The 18,299-nt window shown below is 36.1% G+C and overlaps 1 protein-coding gene across 27 annotated transcripts in view; it reads left to right on the forward strand.

The window, feature by feature from the left end:
* Window positions 1-18,299, forward strand: part of Mctp (multiple C2 domain and transmembrane region protein) — a 1,033,178-nt gene that overhangs the window by 991,440 nt on the left and 23,439 nt on the right. For 15 of the 27 annotated variants that reach the window (XM_067126836.1, XM_067126837.1, XM_067126838.1 and 12 more), the window contains 7 exons: window positions 1,550-1,746; window positions 3,291-3,416; window positions 3,727-3,814; window positions 6,169-6,314; window positions 6,783-6,912; window positions 7,644-7,736; window positions 10,644-10,730. In XM_067126836.1, coding sequence (XP_066982937.1) covers window positions 1,550-1,746; window positions 3,291-3,416; window positions 3,727-3,814; window positions 6,169-6,314; window positions 6,783-6,912; window positions 7,644-7,736; window positions 10,644-10,730 — 867 coding nt within the window. The remainder of the gene's footprint in view (window positions 1-1,549; window positions 1,747-3,290; window positions 3,417-3,726; window positions 3,815-6,168; window positions 6,315-6,782; window positions 6,913-7,643; window positions 7,737-10,643; window positions 10,731-18,299) is intronic. The other 12 variants (XM_067126839.1, XM_067126841.1, XM_067126840.1 and 9 more) reach the window with 1 other exon arrangement.

The raw sequence follows: 18,299 nt of genomic DNA on the forward strand, positions 1-18,299 counted from the left end.
TAATTTCACAAATACAATTTTCCTTGCGTCATAATAGAGACTACATAACACTTTTGTGAGGGTATTTCTCATAATACGGGAGGCCTATTTAGTTTCGTTTTAGGCGTGGGGTTTTTGTATGCCTGTATGCCTAAATGCAGCGTTGGTTGCGGGTCAGTGAGGCAATCTTAAATACATTTCATTATTATTGATTCACTGCCTCTTGTAAGGTCAGATTTTTCCTTGCCATCATTTTCCAGAAACATTTTTATTGATTCACTGCCTCTTGTAAGGTCAGATTTTTCTTTGCCACCATTTTCCAGAAACATTTTTATTGATTCACTGCCTCTTGTAAGGTCAGATTTTTCCTTGCCATCATTTTCCAGAAACATTTTTATTGATTCACTGCCTCTTGTAAGGTCAGATTTTTCTTTGCCGTCATTTTCCAGAAACATTTTTATTGATTCACTGCCTCTTTAAGGTCAGATTTTTCTTTGCCACCATTTTCCAGAAACATTTTTTTGATTTTTCTTGTAAGGTCAGATTTTTCTTTGCCATTTTCCAGAAACATTTTTTTTGATTCGCTGCCTCTTGTAAGGTCAGATTTTTCTTTGCCATCATTTTCCAGAAACATTTTTATTGATTTGCCTCTTGTAAGGTCAGATTTTCTTTGCCATCATTTTCCAGAAACATTTTTATTGATTCACTGCCTCTTGTAAGGTCAGATTTTTCTTTGCCGCCATTTTCCAGAAACATTTTTTTGATTCGCTGCCTCTTGTAAGGTCAGATTTTTCTTTGCCATCATTTTCCAGAAACATTTTTATTGATTCACTGCCTCTTGTAAGGTCAGATTTTTCTTTGCCATCATTTTCCAGAAACATTTTTATTGATTCACTGCCTCTTGTAAGGTCAGATTTTTCCTTGCCATCATTTTCCAGAAACATTTTTATTGATTCACTGCCTCTTGTAAGGTCAGATTTTTCTTTGCCATCATTTTCCAGAAACATTTTTTTGATTCGCTGCCTCTTGTAAGGTCAGATTTTTCTTTGCCGTCATTTTCATTTTTTGATTCGCTGCCTCTTCTAGGTCAGATTTTTCTTTGCCATCATTTTCCAGAAACATTTTTATTGATTCACTGCCTCTTGTAAGGTCAGATTTTTCTTTGCCATCATTTTCCAGAAACATTTTTATTGATTCACTGCCTCTTGTAAGGTCAGATTTTTTCTTTGCCATCATTTTCCAGAAACATTTTTATTTTCACTGCCTCTTGTAAGGTCAGATTTTTCTTTGCCACCATTTTCCAGAAACATTTTTTGATTTAATTCTTGTAAGGTCAGATTTTTTTTGCCATCATTTTCCAGAAACATTTTTATTGATTCACTAAGATTTTTCTTTGCCACCATTTTCAGAAACATTTTTATTGATTTGCCTCTTGTAAGGTCAGATTTTTCTTTGCCGTCATTTTGAGAAAACCATTCTCTAACAAGAAATTACAGAACAGTGCTGTAAACTTTTTATTGGGCTTTTTAATTATCTTGTTAATTCAGTAATTGCCCTTTTTTGTCAACAGAAAGTTTCAAGGACACTGCACAACCTTCGAGACATTGGCCATCTTCGTGTCAAGGTTTACCGTGCTCAGGGCCTGGCGGCAGCAGATCTAGGTGGCAAGAGCGATCCCTTCTGTGTTTTGGAGCTTATCAATGCCAGACTTCAGACGCAGACTGAATACAAGACTCTGTCGCCAACGTGGAACAAAATATTTACTTTGTAATGTCTGCTCTTTCCGTTTTTGTGTTTTGTTGTGCCTTTAATATTACACTTAAAGAATTTTCGTGTTATAGAGGTACTGAAAGCCGTGCTGATTCAAGTTTTGCAAATTATAAATCTTTCTTTTTTGCGTTTCGTTGTGCCCTTAACAGTGCAGATGCTCTTACAAATATAAACTTAAGTTACAGAGTGTGGGTCATTAATATGCCTTGTTCATACGTCCACCAAATGCCCTAATTATTTTTTAAAGTTAGCACTGACTCTCAACCTTAGGAAATTATAAATCTTTCTATTTTGTGATTCGTTTTGCCTTTAATAGTACAGATGCTTTTACCCAAACTTATAAAATGTTGGTCATCAGTATGCCATGTTTATAAGTCCACCTCATATCCTAATTATTCTCGAAGTTAGTAGTGATTCTCAAGCTTTGTCAATTATAAATCTTTCCTTTGTGTGATTGGTTGTGCCTTTAATATTACGGATGCTCCTTCACTTATAAACTGAGATGTTAGAAATAAGCACAGATAACTGATTATATGAGGGACTGGATGATTACGGCATGTACAGACTGCTAGAGTGTAGACTGTGGGTCAGTAGTATTCCTTGCTAGTAAGTCCACCTAATGTCTTGATTATTACTGAAGTTACTACTGACTCTCAGGCTTTGGAAATGACAAAACTTTCTTTTAGTGTGTACACGTATAAACTTATCGAGTTAAAGAAGGGGCCATGTGTATTCCTTGTTTATAAATCCTCCTTATTTCTAAATCATTGAAAGTTAGCCCTGACTATCAATCTCGGGGTACGGATTACATCACCAAGTTTGCTTGATTCTTGAGGCGATCCTTAAGAAGTATACAATTTTGCCAGGTCCTGTGACTTACTACAGGCTTAAACGTTGTCTGCACACAATTATAACTTTCCTTCACCTTTGGTACCAGCTGTAATGCACTGTGTATCAGCATCTCTCTTTACTATTTCAAGTCAGACTGCAGTAAAAGGAAATGCCTATTTAATGGTATTTATTTTTAGTGAGACGGGAAATACGTCATCAGTAAACATAAAGCCTTAACTCTAGTTTATATTTCTTTATGCAGGGTTTGTAATAAGCTGTAATGCCAGTTACAGATATACTGTATGGTGTTTTAGTAATGCACTTAGTTATTTTATGGCCATGAAATTTATTTAAAACCAAAGGTATTGCATTTGCAAGAAGGCATTTTTCCATAGGCTCATAGTTTGACTGCTAAGTGATGCTTTATTCTGAACTTTTCGAGAACTGGAATGACTGCTAAGTGATGCTTTATTCTGAACTTTTCCAGAACTGGAATGACTGTTAAGTGATGCTTTATTCTGAACTTTTCCAGAACTGGAATGACTGCTAAGTGATGCTTTATTCTGAACGTTTCCAGAACTGGAATGACTGCTTAGTGATGCTTTATTCTGAACTTTTCCAGAACTGGAATGACTGCCAAGTGATGCTTTATTCTGAACTTTTCCAGAACTGGAATGACTGCCAAGTAATGCTTTATTCTTTCTTTCCAGTAATGTTAAAGATATACATAGCATACTGGAAGTGACAGTGTACGATGAAGACCGGGACCACAAGGTCGAGTTTTTGGGGAAGGTGGCTGTACCTCTTCTGAAAGTGAAAAACGGAGAGAAGAGATGGTAAGTGCTAAAAAATGTACTTTTCAAAAATACAGTAATTATTTGCATCATGTAGTTCTTTCATCATCTTACATTCCACCCTCTTCTAACAGTTGTTTCATAGTGCAACTGCGGGGTTGACATTCTTTTACACCTTTCAGACCTTTTACTCTCAATACCCCCTTCGGTTTTGAATTGTGGAAAAATATAAATGACTGAAAATGTTGCCTAATGCTGTAACGTAACTGGACACAGATCTCGTTGAGTAGCTTCACTTTCAGAAGAAATTGTTTCCTGTAATAATGCCTGTAATAATGCTTGTCTTTTTCAGGTATGCATTGAAAGATAAGAAACTAAGGTTGAGAGCCAAAGGCAGCAATCCGGAAATACTTTTGGAGTGCTCTGTCGAGTGGAATCCGGTAATGTTCTAGGCTCAGAGTGGTCTTGTGTAGTGTGTTCAAACATTTTTTGTGGGGTGGGGGAGATTGATTCTCTCTTGGTATACATATGCAATAGCGGATCCAGGGGGAGGGGGTGGCACCTGGGTACATGCCCCCCCCCCGTGAAAAATGACAAAATAATAATATTGAAGATTTAGATAACATAAATGAGAAATATAAAAATGGGAAAAAATATAAAATCTCTTATAGAAATAATAACATTTTGAGAAAAAAGATTATAATAAATATTGTATGTATGTATGTATGTATGTATGTATATAAAAATTGGTGCCCCACCCATGAAATTTTTCTGGATCCGGTAGTGCACATGTGGAAGAAAGACCACCAGTTCTGAAACACTTTCACTTTAGCCCCTCATGTGCTTCATTGAATTCACTTCAGCCCTCATGTGCTTCATTGCATTCACTTCAGTCCCTCATGTGCTTCATTACATTCACTTCAGCCCTCATGTGCTTCATTACATTCACTTCAGCCCCTCATGTGCTTCATTACACTCACTTCAGCCCCTCATGTGCTTCATTACATTCACTTCAGCCCCTCATGTGCTTCATTACATTCACTTCAGCCCCTCATGTGCTTCATTACATTCACTTCAGCCCCTCATGTGCTTCATTACATCACTTCAGCCCCTCATGTGCTTCATTACATTCACTTCAGCCCCTCATGTGCTTCATTACATTCACTTCAGCCCCTCATGTGCTTCATTACATTCACTTCAGCCCCTCATGTGCTTCATTACATTCACTTCATCCCCTCATGTGCTTCATTACACTCGCTTCAGCCCCTCATGTGCTTCATTACATTCACTTGAGCCCCTCATGTGCTTCATTACTTTCACTTTAGCCCCTCATATGCTTCATTACATTCACTTCAGCCCCTCATGTGCTTCATTACATTCACTCCAGCCTCTCATGTGCTTCATTACATTTCACTTTAGCCCTTCATGTGCTTCATTACATTCACTTCAGCCTCTCGTGTGCTTCATTACATTCACTTCAGCCCCTCATGTGCTTCATTACATTCACTTTAGCCCTTCATGTGCTTCATTACATTCACTTCAGCCCCTCGTGTGCTTCGTTACATTCACTTCAGCTCCTCATGTGCTTCATTATATTCGCTTTTTTCAGACCATATGTACATACATTTTGAATAACGAAAATAAAACTAGAGTAAGGGTATTTCTCATATGCAGACTGGACTGAACTAACCCCTAGTTTTCAGATACAAGTAAATAATTCTATTTAAGATTCTAGAATTGATCTATGTACATGAGGTTTATATAGATTGCGTCATAGGATTGAGTTAATTTATCTTCTCCAACCTAAAACCTCAAACTATTTAGGTATGAGTAACTGAGGCCTTGTAGGTTTAAGTTAGGGTTCAGTACCAAGGAGTCAGAGTAAAGAAAGTCTAGGCATTACTTTGAGAGTTAGAAACAGGAAAAACAACAGCTTAAGCAGACACCTCAGAATCACATTGGTGGACGCTCAAGGGCTGTTCCAAAGTAATCGCTCCAAAATGAGAGACTAAAATGGAAAGGTAATTTGGTCATTTGAATCAAAATGGAATTGTAAACGTTGTATATCTGTAAGGTTACTGAAGCAGTAAGTCTCAGGATTGCTATATTAATGAAAAATTTCATTTTATTACAAGACTGATGAACAAATTTGGAGATGACAGGATGATGAGAGTATTACCAGGAGAAAGAACTCGTGTACCATTGAAAGATAATAACTTTGAGAACCTTGAATCATCTCTGGCGTATTTATAAGCATCTTCCATCCCCTTTTTATTTAATGTTTTATATCTTAACTATAGTTAAGCTTTTTTTAATGCATATCCTTTTTTATCAAAGGTGCTGGAATGAATTGTTCTTTAGAATACCTTAACTGCAGAGTTAATGATTTTTTCATCTGTTGATTCATCGAAATGAAATACAAAGGTGCTGAAATGAATTGTTCTTTAGGAATACCTTAACTGCAGAGTTAATGATTTTTTTATCAGCATATCCTGTTGATTCATCGAAGACTGAAATATAAAGGTGCTGAAATGATTTGTTCTTTAGGAATACCTTAACTGCAGAGTTAATGATTTTTTTATCAGCATATCCTATTGATTCATGGAAGACTGAAATACAAAGGTGCTGAAATGAATTATTCTTTAGAATATAATGCAGAGTTAAATATCCTGTTGTGCTGAAATATAAAGGTTGATTGTTGCTTGTGAATATAAGCGACAAAGAATAAACTCTGGACATACATAACTTTTTGCTTCCTGTTGTGTAACTGGCCGTGATTTTTCATTCCTTGTAGATCCGAGCAGCTCTTAGGACGTTTACACCAATGGAGGAGAAGTATATGCAAGTTGAACAGAAATTCAAGCGGCAAGTTTTTATCAGAAATGTCAATCGCCTTAAGTCTTCCATCATGGATTTCTACGAACTAGGGAAGTTTATCAAGTAAGTTTTGTGTTTTTGGGAAAAACTCAGTTGCATAAAGAGAATATTTTGAGGCTTCACAAGCATTTTTCTTGTTTTGCTGACAAAGAAAGCAACCAGGATTTCACTGTAGAGATTACATTGTGTGAGCCCATATAAAACTTTTTTTTTTTTGTTTGGTTGACAAAGAAAATAAGAAGGGTTTCATTCTAGAGATAACATTGCATTATTATTATTATTATTATTATTATTATTATTATTATTCAGATTATTATTATTATTCCCTATTCATATGGAACAAGACCACCAAATGGGCCATTGACTTAAAATTCAAGCTTCCAAAAAATATAATATTCATTTGATAAACGTTACAGAAGGTAACAGGAAATACAGAAAGAAGAGATCAGTTAGACAAGAAAAATTGATTAACAAAGTAACAAATGAATAAATAAAATAAAAAGTTCTTAACGCAGCTTGTGTCGTTAACAGGTCGTGTTGGGAGTGGGAATCTCCATTTCGAAGTATTGTAGCATTTATAATATTTATGGTGGGGACGTATTGCTTCGAAGTGTACATGTTACCCATCATGCTCTTATGCCTCTTCCTCAGGAATTACATTGTGAGTTGTTGATTTCAGTTCACTGTATTTATTGTAGTTGTAGTATAATGTGCTGACGACTTCATTTCTATTACTGTCCAGACACCACCCTACTTACGAACATTCAGCTTAAGAACAAACGGGATCGCAAATTAAAATTGTGTTCAGATTGGTCCCCTTTGCCACCCGTAAGTTCCAGACGCCACCCTACTTACGAACACTCAACTTACGAACATTCAGAGATACAAGCAAACTTGATCGCAAATTAAAATTGTGTTCAGATTGCTCCCCTTTGCCACCCATAAGTTCCAGTTTTGTTTTGCACGTCTATTCTGTAAATAAAGTGCTGTATGTACAGTGTATTGTGCTTTAGGACGAAAAAACATACAGTACTGTATTGATTTGATATCATACTGTACTTAAATAGGCATGAAGAGTACAGTAATTAACATACAAACGGCCGTCCGGAACTTAACTCGTTTGTAACCAGGGTGGCATCTGTACTCTTATCTCTGGCACAGATGATGATTTATTGTAGTTGTAGTATCAGGAATATTATTGTATTAATAACTTCATTGTTATTGCTCTTATTTCTGTCATAGATGAAGATTTATTGTAGTTGTAGTATCAGGAATATTATGGGATTAATAACTTCATTTTTATTGCTCTTATTTCTGGCATAGATGAAGATGATGATATTGTAAAAATGGAATGTTTAGCCTCGTGTGTTTCATTCTTCGTTGCTTCAACAGGTAATCTCAATTGTTGGAAGTATGATGCACAGAGAAGATGAAAGTGAACTGTCTGCAGATGAAGAGGAAGTAGATGATGACGACAAAGACAAGGTGAGGCTTACCATCTCTTTTTCCGTTTTTCTCCCATCCTAAAATTTGGCCATCGAGTTGTTTTGTGGGCAACAGAAATATCTGTAGCATCCAGTCTCTTAGTATTGTGTTTGCTTGAGAAAGTGTGTTCATTGGTATGTTTTCCTTGATTTCATTTGTAGAGGATATTATTGGTGTTATATTACATGTTACTGGGTTTTCTTAGAACTTGTGCGTCAGTATTTGTTTTCACTTTGATACCTGTAGATATTCATGTGTAATCTTTCAGTAATGAAAGTGTCTTCGTTTCCCCAGCGTACTTATTTAGCTCTAGCCGTACACTGTGTGTACAACTCTTCATTCCTCACCTTAGATTGCTTACAAAGGTCATTTGTACGTTTAGGTTTTCATTTTTCCAACCTTAAAAAACTTGAACATGTTTTGGTTTTCTGGTCTGAAATACACTGAATAGTGATGCAACATAAATATATGTCTCAAGACACGATCGCTTTTAATAATTCTTTGGAAGAGGGTGGCTGTCATGTAAGCAGGGATTGTTTTGCCAACTCTCTTTTATGGGAGTGCAGCGTTGACGCTGATTGTGAATGAAAGGGGGAAAGATTGGAGCTGCTGAATGAACTGCTTGCATAGTGTATGTGGTGCTTGAAGAATTGATGACTGGGAAATGCGGAGATTGCGTAGAAGTGGCACAAAGGACGATATTTGCGAAAAGATGTAGCATAATATTTTGAGGTGATTTGCACATGTGGAGAGAATGGATGATGTTGATAGGCTGGTGAAAAAAAGTGTATAATTCCACAGTGTTTTAGGAAAGAGGGAAAGGAGACCTACAAAAGGTTGGGTAGATGGAATGCAAGATGTATTGGAAAGGTAGCCCTTATTACCCAAGAAGCATAAGAATGTATGCAAGATATGAGGGCAAGGAGAATTATATGTAGTGGGTTTGATGTGCTGCAGATGACCCTTTTATGAAGGCATAAGAAGCAGCTAATGTTATGGATGATTTCCTGCATGGATTGTGTGTGTCTGTATGTATGCATCTATATATATATGTATATATATATATATATATATATATATATATATATATATATATATATATGTGTGTGTGTGTGTGTGTGTGTGTGTGTGTGTGTGTGTATGTATGTGTTGTTAAATTACAAATGAATTATGAGCTAAATGATATAAGGTTTAGGAAAGCGAAGTAAAACAAGACGAACTTATAAGGACAAGAGAAAATAATAACCAAAGCTACCAAAGCAAGGAAAGAATGGACCATACACCAATAGAACTGGATGAATAATTTAGAAAACACAACAAGATACAAGTTCCCCAGGGGCTTAAGAAAGGGTCAGATCTGAAAAGAATGCCTTGTATTAATCACAAGGACCAGAACATGAGACGAGGATCAGAAATGAATTTAGCAGAGGAACAGTTGAGGTTGGGGAAGTATCGAAGAAGGGGCGGGAAAGACGACTTCTACAGTGGTTTGGTCATGTCATGCGGAGAGGAGAAGATCGTGTGTATAAAAGGGTGATGAGCATGGAGATGTAGGAAAGGAGAAGAAGAGGAAGGCTAAAAAGTTCAGATGGAAGGATGATAAAGCAAAGGACGTGCAGGAGGAGAAGAAAGGTTCAAGAAGCCAGGATGCACCGGACAGAAGAAGAATGTAGAGCAGGCTGACAGGGACCAGCAACCCATATGGGCAAAGCTGGAGGCAAAGAAGAAGACTTTCGTCACGCCACATAATCACATCAGCTGTGTCAGCTTCCACATCAATAGAGGGTGAAAAGAAAGAACAGGCACCAGTAGAGATAAAGGGGTGCATACATTTGCCCCTCCCATCGTAATGGCCTAAGCAGAACCCTATTGACGTCTTTCTCATCTGCAAAGAGAAATCTATGAATGTACGGAAATATTAAATGATATTAACAGAATTAAGGACCAATAGAGCAAATGTAAATCTGCTGTACAGGGATACTTCCAGATCATTAACCCCATCATGTAAATTTAGTCAAGTATATGAAGGTAAATTAAGTTTTTGAAAATGTTTACAAAACTGGATGTGAAAACCTAATCATGATTAATGAGAATTTTTATTTTTGATCAAAATTAAATTTACGGATTGACACATCTTGAATGTAAATAAATTTGCTTTTAGATTTCCTTATTAACCAAGGGAAAAACGCTAATGGAGCCTTTTATTGGCTAAAAGCTGTCAGTTGAAAATAAAATTGTGTCCTTGCATAGGATAAAAAATGAGAAAATTAACAGCAAAGGTCGAATTATCTTGTATATTAGTACCTGTGTACCAAAATTAGAATCCCTTAATTTGGTATATATGCTTTTAGTGTAGAACTTGTTTTTTGTATCTTGTAATACCATTGCATAAAAATCAGCCTACATTCTGAAGGTCCGCATTAATATTAGAAACGCCAAGAGCTCTGGGTGATATACTGTATATTGGACAACAAATTGGTATCCTTATCATTTAAAGATAAAATCATCAGTAATTCTGATTACACTATTTGTATATCATAACCTGTCATCCTTACTGTTAATGGTTGAATATTTTGATTCCTAAAAAAAGTAAATAAAAGTTGTGAGTGTCACTTTATTTTAATTATGTTGATCATGCCTTGGGTATAGTCAATTTCTGTCTGATTTTTCACTACATCACGTGATTAACACTTGTTTTTTGAGAAAGATTTTCGTGGCAGACGTTTTTTTTTTTCTTTGTTTTTGTCATGTCATATGTTTCATGTAGGTGCTCACAAGTTGCTGTAAAGCGCAGTGACTGTATTTGTGTGTATGGGTGTGTGTGTGTGTGTGTGTGTGCGTGGGCGCTTTTCTTTTCAGCATGTTTTAACTGTTTCCTTTTTTCATAATGGCTGGGCTGTTTTGCAGAATGGGAGTTTAGAGGTAAGACAATCTCAGGTTCAAAAGGAATGTGCTGATGGAACTAACGCAGTAACTAATATCCCAAAAGTGAAGGTGAGGTATTTCTACCAGGCTGTAGAGACGTGTTTGGGAGCTTACAGTAGACCATTTGCAAGCACTTGGTGGCGGACGTGTGATCTGAGCTGCTCAGTTTCTTTCCAGACACCAAACCTTCATTTTCTTTTGTAGATTCTCATTCTTACTTTTTCCTCGTGTAAATTTCCGATTCTCTTTTCCACTGCATTCAGCAAGTTATCTTTTCATGTGAGTTTGAAATCCTCTGCCTCGCCAAATTCAAGATATAACACTACATTACTCATTTTGTGATGGTGCTTCACTTATTTTTTTTTTTTTTTCAAATGAATTCGGTTCATGTTTTTCATGAGCAATCAGAACTTTCATTTAAGATCAGAGTCATCTTTGGTTGTGTAAAGTTTAGATTCAGTTTTCATTGTTATTTTCATTCATATATCACATAGAAAGTACATGCATTTTGAATTATAGATTCACATCTGATTCCAGATTTTAGGACAAATGAATATGTTTTATATTAGGGGAAAGCGTTATGAACAGGAAGGAGACCATATTAAGAAGAATAAGGCCATCAATTAACAATATTGTGAGAAACCTTGTAGACACACTGATGACAAGTGATAACTTTATTTGTGGAATTTGGAGGGATTTAGCACATGCTTACTATTTTTACACCCACATTTTTATATTACACTTTTCTATCTACTTTTAATAGGATTTTATTTTTTTTTTTTTAGATCCATGTATGAAATTCACTCTGGTGTATTTTATGCGAAATAAAGCATCTATTATTATTATTATTATTATTATTATTATTATTATTATTATTATTATTATTATTATTATTATTATTATTGTAGGAGTGTCATCTTCATCTTGATCTTCATCATCATCATCATCAACAATTTTGGTCAGGTTTCCCATCAATCTCAGCCAGAATTCCATCTGATGCAAGTCACCCCATATGCCTTTTCCTCAGGCTTCTCTTGACCCTTTCACTGGTCCTCTGAATCTCCTTCTGTATCTTGCGAAATCCTCTTGTCCATACTGTATAAAGAAACACGTACCTCATACAGGCTTCGTTGACTTTTGCTCTTTAACCAATGAGATGCTCACCAATCTCTTTTCACTACATCCAGACTTGTACAACTCTTGTCTTGGTGCTCTTTGAATACTGGCTTCACGTTTCACACTTATAGAAGTTTCCAAGGTGTCAGAAATGTTCTACCTCCTCTAAGGTCTTCCTTTCCACAATAATAGGATCCTCCTTCCTCTCCTTCCTGTTTGGTCATTTTGGACAACAGAAATCCCTTACTCCATCCGTCATTCTAACATTCAGCATTCCTGAGCATCTCCTGTGACACCACCTGCTAGGTATGATAAACTGTTGCATTTACTGCTACTACTACCACTACACATTCCCCAACAGCATCCACATGGTCACTGCCCAACTGAACATTCTCTTTTACTTCCTCTCTGGCCATCGTGAGCTTTGTTTGACTTGCATTGCTTTCTAATCCTCTTTTCTTTACTCTGCTTTCCCATCTTTTTTAAAAATTTTCAGGACATCTCCCTGATTCTGCTTTTTTACACACTGCCATCTGTATACATTTGTTCCCAAGGGCCTCTCTTTCTGCAATCCACTGTAGCTTCCTTCAGTATTATTATGATGAATATTACGGGACTTTGCGCTTACTAGGCTTCTCTTGAAGAGCATAAAGCTGAGATGTGTGTATGTGAAAAGTTTTATCGTGTGTTTTGGGGGTCACGGTGACTTCTTTTCAATTTCAGAGCATTTTTTACATGAATAGGAAGGAAATGAATATACAGTTAAACATTGAGGATTCAGGACACACTGATAAGAAAAATAAATTCAGTACTCTCATACTGTGATACCAAGAAAGATTATCATTAATTTCAACTGCACATACATATCTGCTTAATTCATATACCTTACATTCTTATTAGGCGTATGTAATGTTAAGTAATTGCTTAAAGGCTTAAATATACAGAATATATTGGTTAATCTCCAGATTTATGAACTTTGATGGCTACACTAACCTCTTACCTTTGCATTTGTCTTATATTTTTGGAAATCCTTTCCAATGAAAGCATTGAATCCCAAATAGGAAATAGAAGAAGGAAACCTTTCCCACTGTTTCCCAGGTGTGACCCAAACCACCCCAGGTTAGACACTGAGGACAGATCTTTACCATTTTCATACCAAAGTTAGTAAGAAATTATCTTACCTCATTTTACACACATCTGTCGAGTTCAGATGTACATTTACCAATGCCAAAATAAATGTTTCTTCACCAAGGTACAGTAATTGTTTAACAGTGTTTACTATCTTAGGCTACAATACAGTACAGTACACTGAGGTCTAGGTATAGTCACTTGATTTGATGCCTATATGATGTTAAATTTGTAAGGTCAGTGTGTTAAAGTGATTTTATTTCCTTTAAAAAAAAATCATGGTAATGATTTCTGATCACCTCCTTCGAAAAATAAAACTTAAGTAGGCATTGAGAAGTTTATGCTAATTCCAATTGTTTTTATTTAAGGGTGGATAGGGAACTATAAGATGGGCAAGTAATTATATAATATATAAATAAGTAAATAATATATATATGCATATATTCATCATAACTTTCATATCATCTTTTAATTTCCAGTGAAGCACAAAAGCACCTGTCAGTTATCATTCCCCCTTGGTGTAAGTTATTCTCAAGGTATAGAGTATTTGATATCAAGTGATGTTTGTGAATATATATATATATATATATATATATATATATATATATATATATATATATATATATATATATATATATAATATATATTTATATATATGTATGTATGATGTATGTATATATATACATATATGTGTTTGTATGTATGTTTGTATATCAAATGTGAAGGCCCAAATATCGCTTGATATCGAATTCACTGTACCTTGAGAATAACTTACACCAAGGGGAAATGATAATTGAAACGTGCTTCACTTTGAATTAAAAGAGGAATACGAAAGTTGATAAAAAAAATGATCGGAAACGAAAGGAATCTTAGCACGAACACGCCAACCAAGAGTGTTTGCGCAAAGTTACCAAGTGAACATCCAATTTTTTTAACATTCAGTAAAAAACAAATATAAATATGAGACAATATTTTCAAAACTTTTTTCGTGACATTTCGATGTGCATTTGAAGGTGAGTTAAGTAATGATGAACAGTTAAAATGAAAAAGAAAAAATAAGCATTGCTTATCCGTGGTGAAATCTGCTGAAGCTAGCGAATACTTAACTTGTGAAGGTGTCAGTTTTGATCATACATGACTGAATAGCCTTTTCATTGGAAGCTTTCATTATTTTATGATTTATTTGTTCTTCAGATATCCGTTTTGATGAGGGATTTGTTTTTTAAAACTGAAAGAAGAAGATGACGACGTATAGGAATGTAAACGTTATAAATAAGAATTATATTAACTTGGGAAGCGTTGCAGACTGAAAATAGGAAAGAATTTATAAAAGGATTAGGGCTTTACAGAAGCAAAAAAACTTAAACACAAACAAAGGAGGAATAAAACGAGAAAGGGAGCCGTTTCAAAGGCAAATCCCACCTACTACTACTACTATTACTGCTGCCAAAGGCAGAAACTGTCACTGTTTCAGTCGAGTCAGTAACAACAAAAATTAAAAGGTGGTGATTTAAAAGTGAAAAAAAAGGTAAAAACTTAAAAAAAAAAGAGAGAGATTTCAGTGACGGTTTAATTAGCGTGTTTGTGGAGTGGCCCCTTACTGTAGGAACACGACCCAGTGGAAACAAGACCTTCAAAAAAAAAAAAAAAGGAACCCCTTTAGCATCTCCCCTTTTACGTGACCCAATTTGGCCGCTGAAGACCGACCTGGTCCGATGACAACTGAAAAATGAACTCATATTATTGGTTTTGTCACTGAATTTCAAATTGACATAACCTAAGCTACATATATATGTTTCGTTTGCTTATTAAGAATTTGCCGTTATTTCTTGTTGCTCGACTGAAATGAACCTGTAATTATCCTCAGAACGGATTATATTTTTGCCATCGCGCGTGTGCATTGTTATGGGGGAACTTTTATAAAAAGTGGAGATTCCTTCACCGGGGGCCGGAGCCCCCCCCCCGGCTAAGTAACAGGCCTGCTAGGTTAGGTTAAGTTAGGTTAGCATGGTTCCTTTAATATATTTCCCGTCTTGAACATATGGCCCCTGATGACTTTTGTATTTGCGGAACCGTTCCATACAGTCCGTGCGGAGCTAATGCATAGGAATACCTTAAATCACAAACATCGAGGCCTTTGCCAGAAATTAAATTCATATTTCTTATTTATGCGCTGATACAGAACGTTGTTTTATTTATTTTGTCATTAAATTTCAAATGGATATAAGCTACATGTATCTCGAGTAACGTCCCATAAAAGTAGGCCCTCTCTCATATTTTAAAAGGTTAGGCTTTAATGTTAATAGGCCTACCTTATTTCTTGCCACAGGAAGATGTGCTTAAGCCTATTAAGAACAAATTATCCAAAAATCACTCGGCCGTCTAGCTGTGTCTTCATACCCATAAGGGTTTGGAAGGGTAACAGAAGCTTACCCCATGTTTCTGATGTTTAGTTTTACTTTGGGGGTCCACAGGGCTCCCCCCCCCCAGCCAGGTCAGGGCATGGCACCCTACATGAGGTTAGGAGGGTAAGGTCTGGTTAGGTCAGGACATGGCATTCTATGAAAGGTTGCTCTGTAGGAGATTAGTGCTATCAGCACACCTCGTGCGGTGTACTGTAGGCATTACTTAACGTTCTTTGTAGCGTCCCTTCCTTAAGCCCCTAGCTGCAACCCCTTTCGTTCATTGTACTTTACCTCTGCTCATGTTCTCTCTCGTCCATCTTACTTGAAGGCCAGCTCCTCACCTAACTGAGGGCTCTGCTCCTCCTGGACCCCCAGCCTAACCAAAACTAGGGGGCTAGGTCCTCCAGAGCCTTACTTAGCTGGGGGGGGGGCAAAGTCCCCACCTAAACCCCCAACCTGACCAAACTTTGATCTTAATCAGAGCTTGCAGAAGTATCATGAACATATTGGAACATATACAGTACATGCATTTCACTCTTTTAGTATTTCCCCCTTTCCAAAAACCCTGGTTTCCCATTGTGGTCTACCAAGCTGTAGGATAAAAGGTGGACCTACTAATTCGCAACAAAAAAAAAAAGGACCAGAAACATTTAAAACACACACATATGAAAATCACTATATCAACTCCAGAATACGATTATGGTTTACGTTAGAGATGTACCACACTACAAAACTTTCATGAACCTTACCTTAATCAGAGTCAGAACTTGGAGAAATAGGCTGGGTTAAATTTCCTCTTGTAGGCCCATTTCATTTTGTACAGTATTTTCCCTCCACCAGAAAACACTGGTTTCCCACAGTGGTCTCTCATGATTGTAGGACATATGGGGTTCCAGTAACTGGAATCATCAGTTGAATTTCAGAATCAAAATTTAGAGTAAAATTTGCGAGATTATTGCCATGTTGCTGTAGATACAAGGCAGCCTGGCAATAATACCTTACACAAACAAAACTTGGTGCCTTCATCAGCCATACTAATGTGTGACTTTTCTTTGAAAAACAGTGATGTCAATAAACCCTTGCAGAAATGGGGATTGTTAATTTCTAAATATATCTTGCCAAGTTATACGTGCCTCTTATATTCTGGTGCATCTTATGTTGCAGGAAATATAGTACATACTTGTGAGAGAACTTCAACATATAGTTTATACTGTAGTAGGAGATCTGTGAGTGCAAAAAAAGGACTCAGTATAGTTAGAATTCCTTATAATAGACATCAAACTTTCATTTATATTGAGTATAGCCATGCTAGGTTAGTCTAGGCTTGAGGGTAGGGACTATATACTGTTTTGATAATATCAAGATCTTTCCAGTACAGTATTATAGACTATAAAATGCAAATTTAAAAATACAACCTCATAAAAGACTAAATAAATTTATGGCTGTCTGAACAAAACTAAAATGCAGTGTCCCTGTAGGGGGCTAGTACCATCAGTGCACCCCTTGCAGTGCACTGTAGGCATCCCTTTAGATTTTTGCGGGGTTCCTTAGGCCCCTAGGTACAACCCCTTTCATTCCTTTTACTGCACCTCTGTTCTAACAGTGCTTGGCCTTTGGCCTAAATTTTATATTCCATATCCCAAAATGAAGTGTCAGGCTATCCCTTCTCTTCAGTAACACGAATTGTTGTTTAGTCTAATGACGTAGACTCTGGAAATTAGACCACGTCGATAAGTGAAGAGTGAATTCAGGCACCATATCCAGCCTCATTATCAGATGAACTCTCATGTTCTTTGTAATAAGCTGTGTTAATAACATATTGGTTTTGTTTCTAGAATCCTTTTCTTATGTCACTGTGACAGACACACTAGTAGGCCTATGCATTTTTGCAGGGGTCATTATTTAGGTGCAGATAAAGTCAAGAATGTCAAAAGGAAATGTGTTTTTTAAGGTCTAACAGTACTAAAAAGCATAGTGCCCTAGGTACCTTAGTCCTTGCCTTGTAAAGTCTGGATTAAATATAGTCAAGAATGTTATTTAGAAATTATTTAGAAATTACTGTGTATCCATTACTATCAATTGTTAGGCAAAACTAAAAAGATTTAAATACTTTATTTTCACTGGCATACTGCTAACCTCAGTCAGCTGATAATCTCACCACTTAATGTTTAATTGGTTACAGATACATGGTATATTTGTATTTTGGTTCATTTCTTCATAGACCTTGTAATATATAAATACAATAGGTTTCGATGTGGGAATAGTAAAATGATGATCTGACCCACTGTAGATGCAATGAAACAAATTTTTTTAGTTTTGAGGTGGCTCAGCAAAGCCCAGAAAGTAAATCTTGGCAGTGAAAGTAAAATATCATGAGATATCCGGAGAACTAGTGAATACCAAGCAATCACTTAATTTTTTTTTTTTTTTTTTTTTTTAAGTTATAAACTTGGTACATATATGGTGGAAATGCAGTACTGTACTAAGAAGGAACTTTAAACCCTAAGTTTGTTTAGGTTTTTCCAGTTGCTAGTCATTCAGTTCAGATGTCTACCTAATCGGTTCGGGCATAAATGTGATGAAATTGATTAATTACTGGATAAAAACAGCTGTAATGTACTTATGAAAAGCATGAGGTGAGGATTTTACCTGTTTTACACCTTTATGGCGTGAAACTTGATTTATACGCAACGATTATGTCTTTGCTTAGTGGAACTCACTGTTACTTGCAAACTGAAAGCTTATTTTCTCCATTTACAATGGAGATTTCATTCATATAATTCCTACTCATTTTTCATTCGAATTCAGAACATTTTCTCTTTCTAATTTAACCCTTGGTGCTTATTTAATTCTGCTGGCTATTTACATCATCAGTTTATAACAGTATCTTTGTACATACCTTGTACATAGCATGCACTTTTCAGGATCTTCTACCTGGCCTTATTTCTTATTTACTTTGGCGATGGTGTTTCTAGAAGTAATTTGTTTT

This window comes from Macrobrachium rosenbergii, chromosome 25 (assembly GCF_040412425.1).
Source record: "Macrobrachium rosenbergii isolate ZJJX-2024 chromosome 25, ASM4041242v1, whole genome shotgun sequence".
NCBI classification, from domain to species: Eukaryota; Metazoa; Arthropoda; class Malacostraca; order Decapoda; family Palaemonidae; genus Macrobrachium; species Macrobrachium rosenbergii.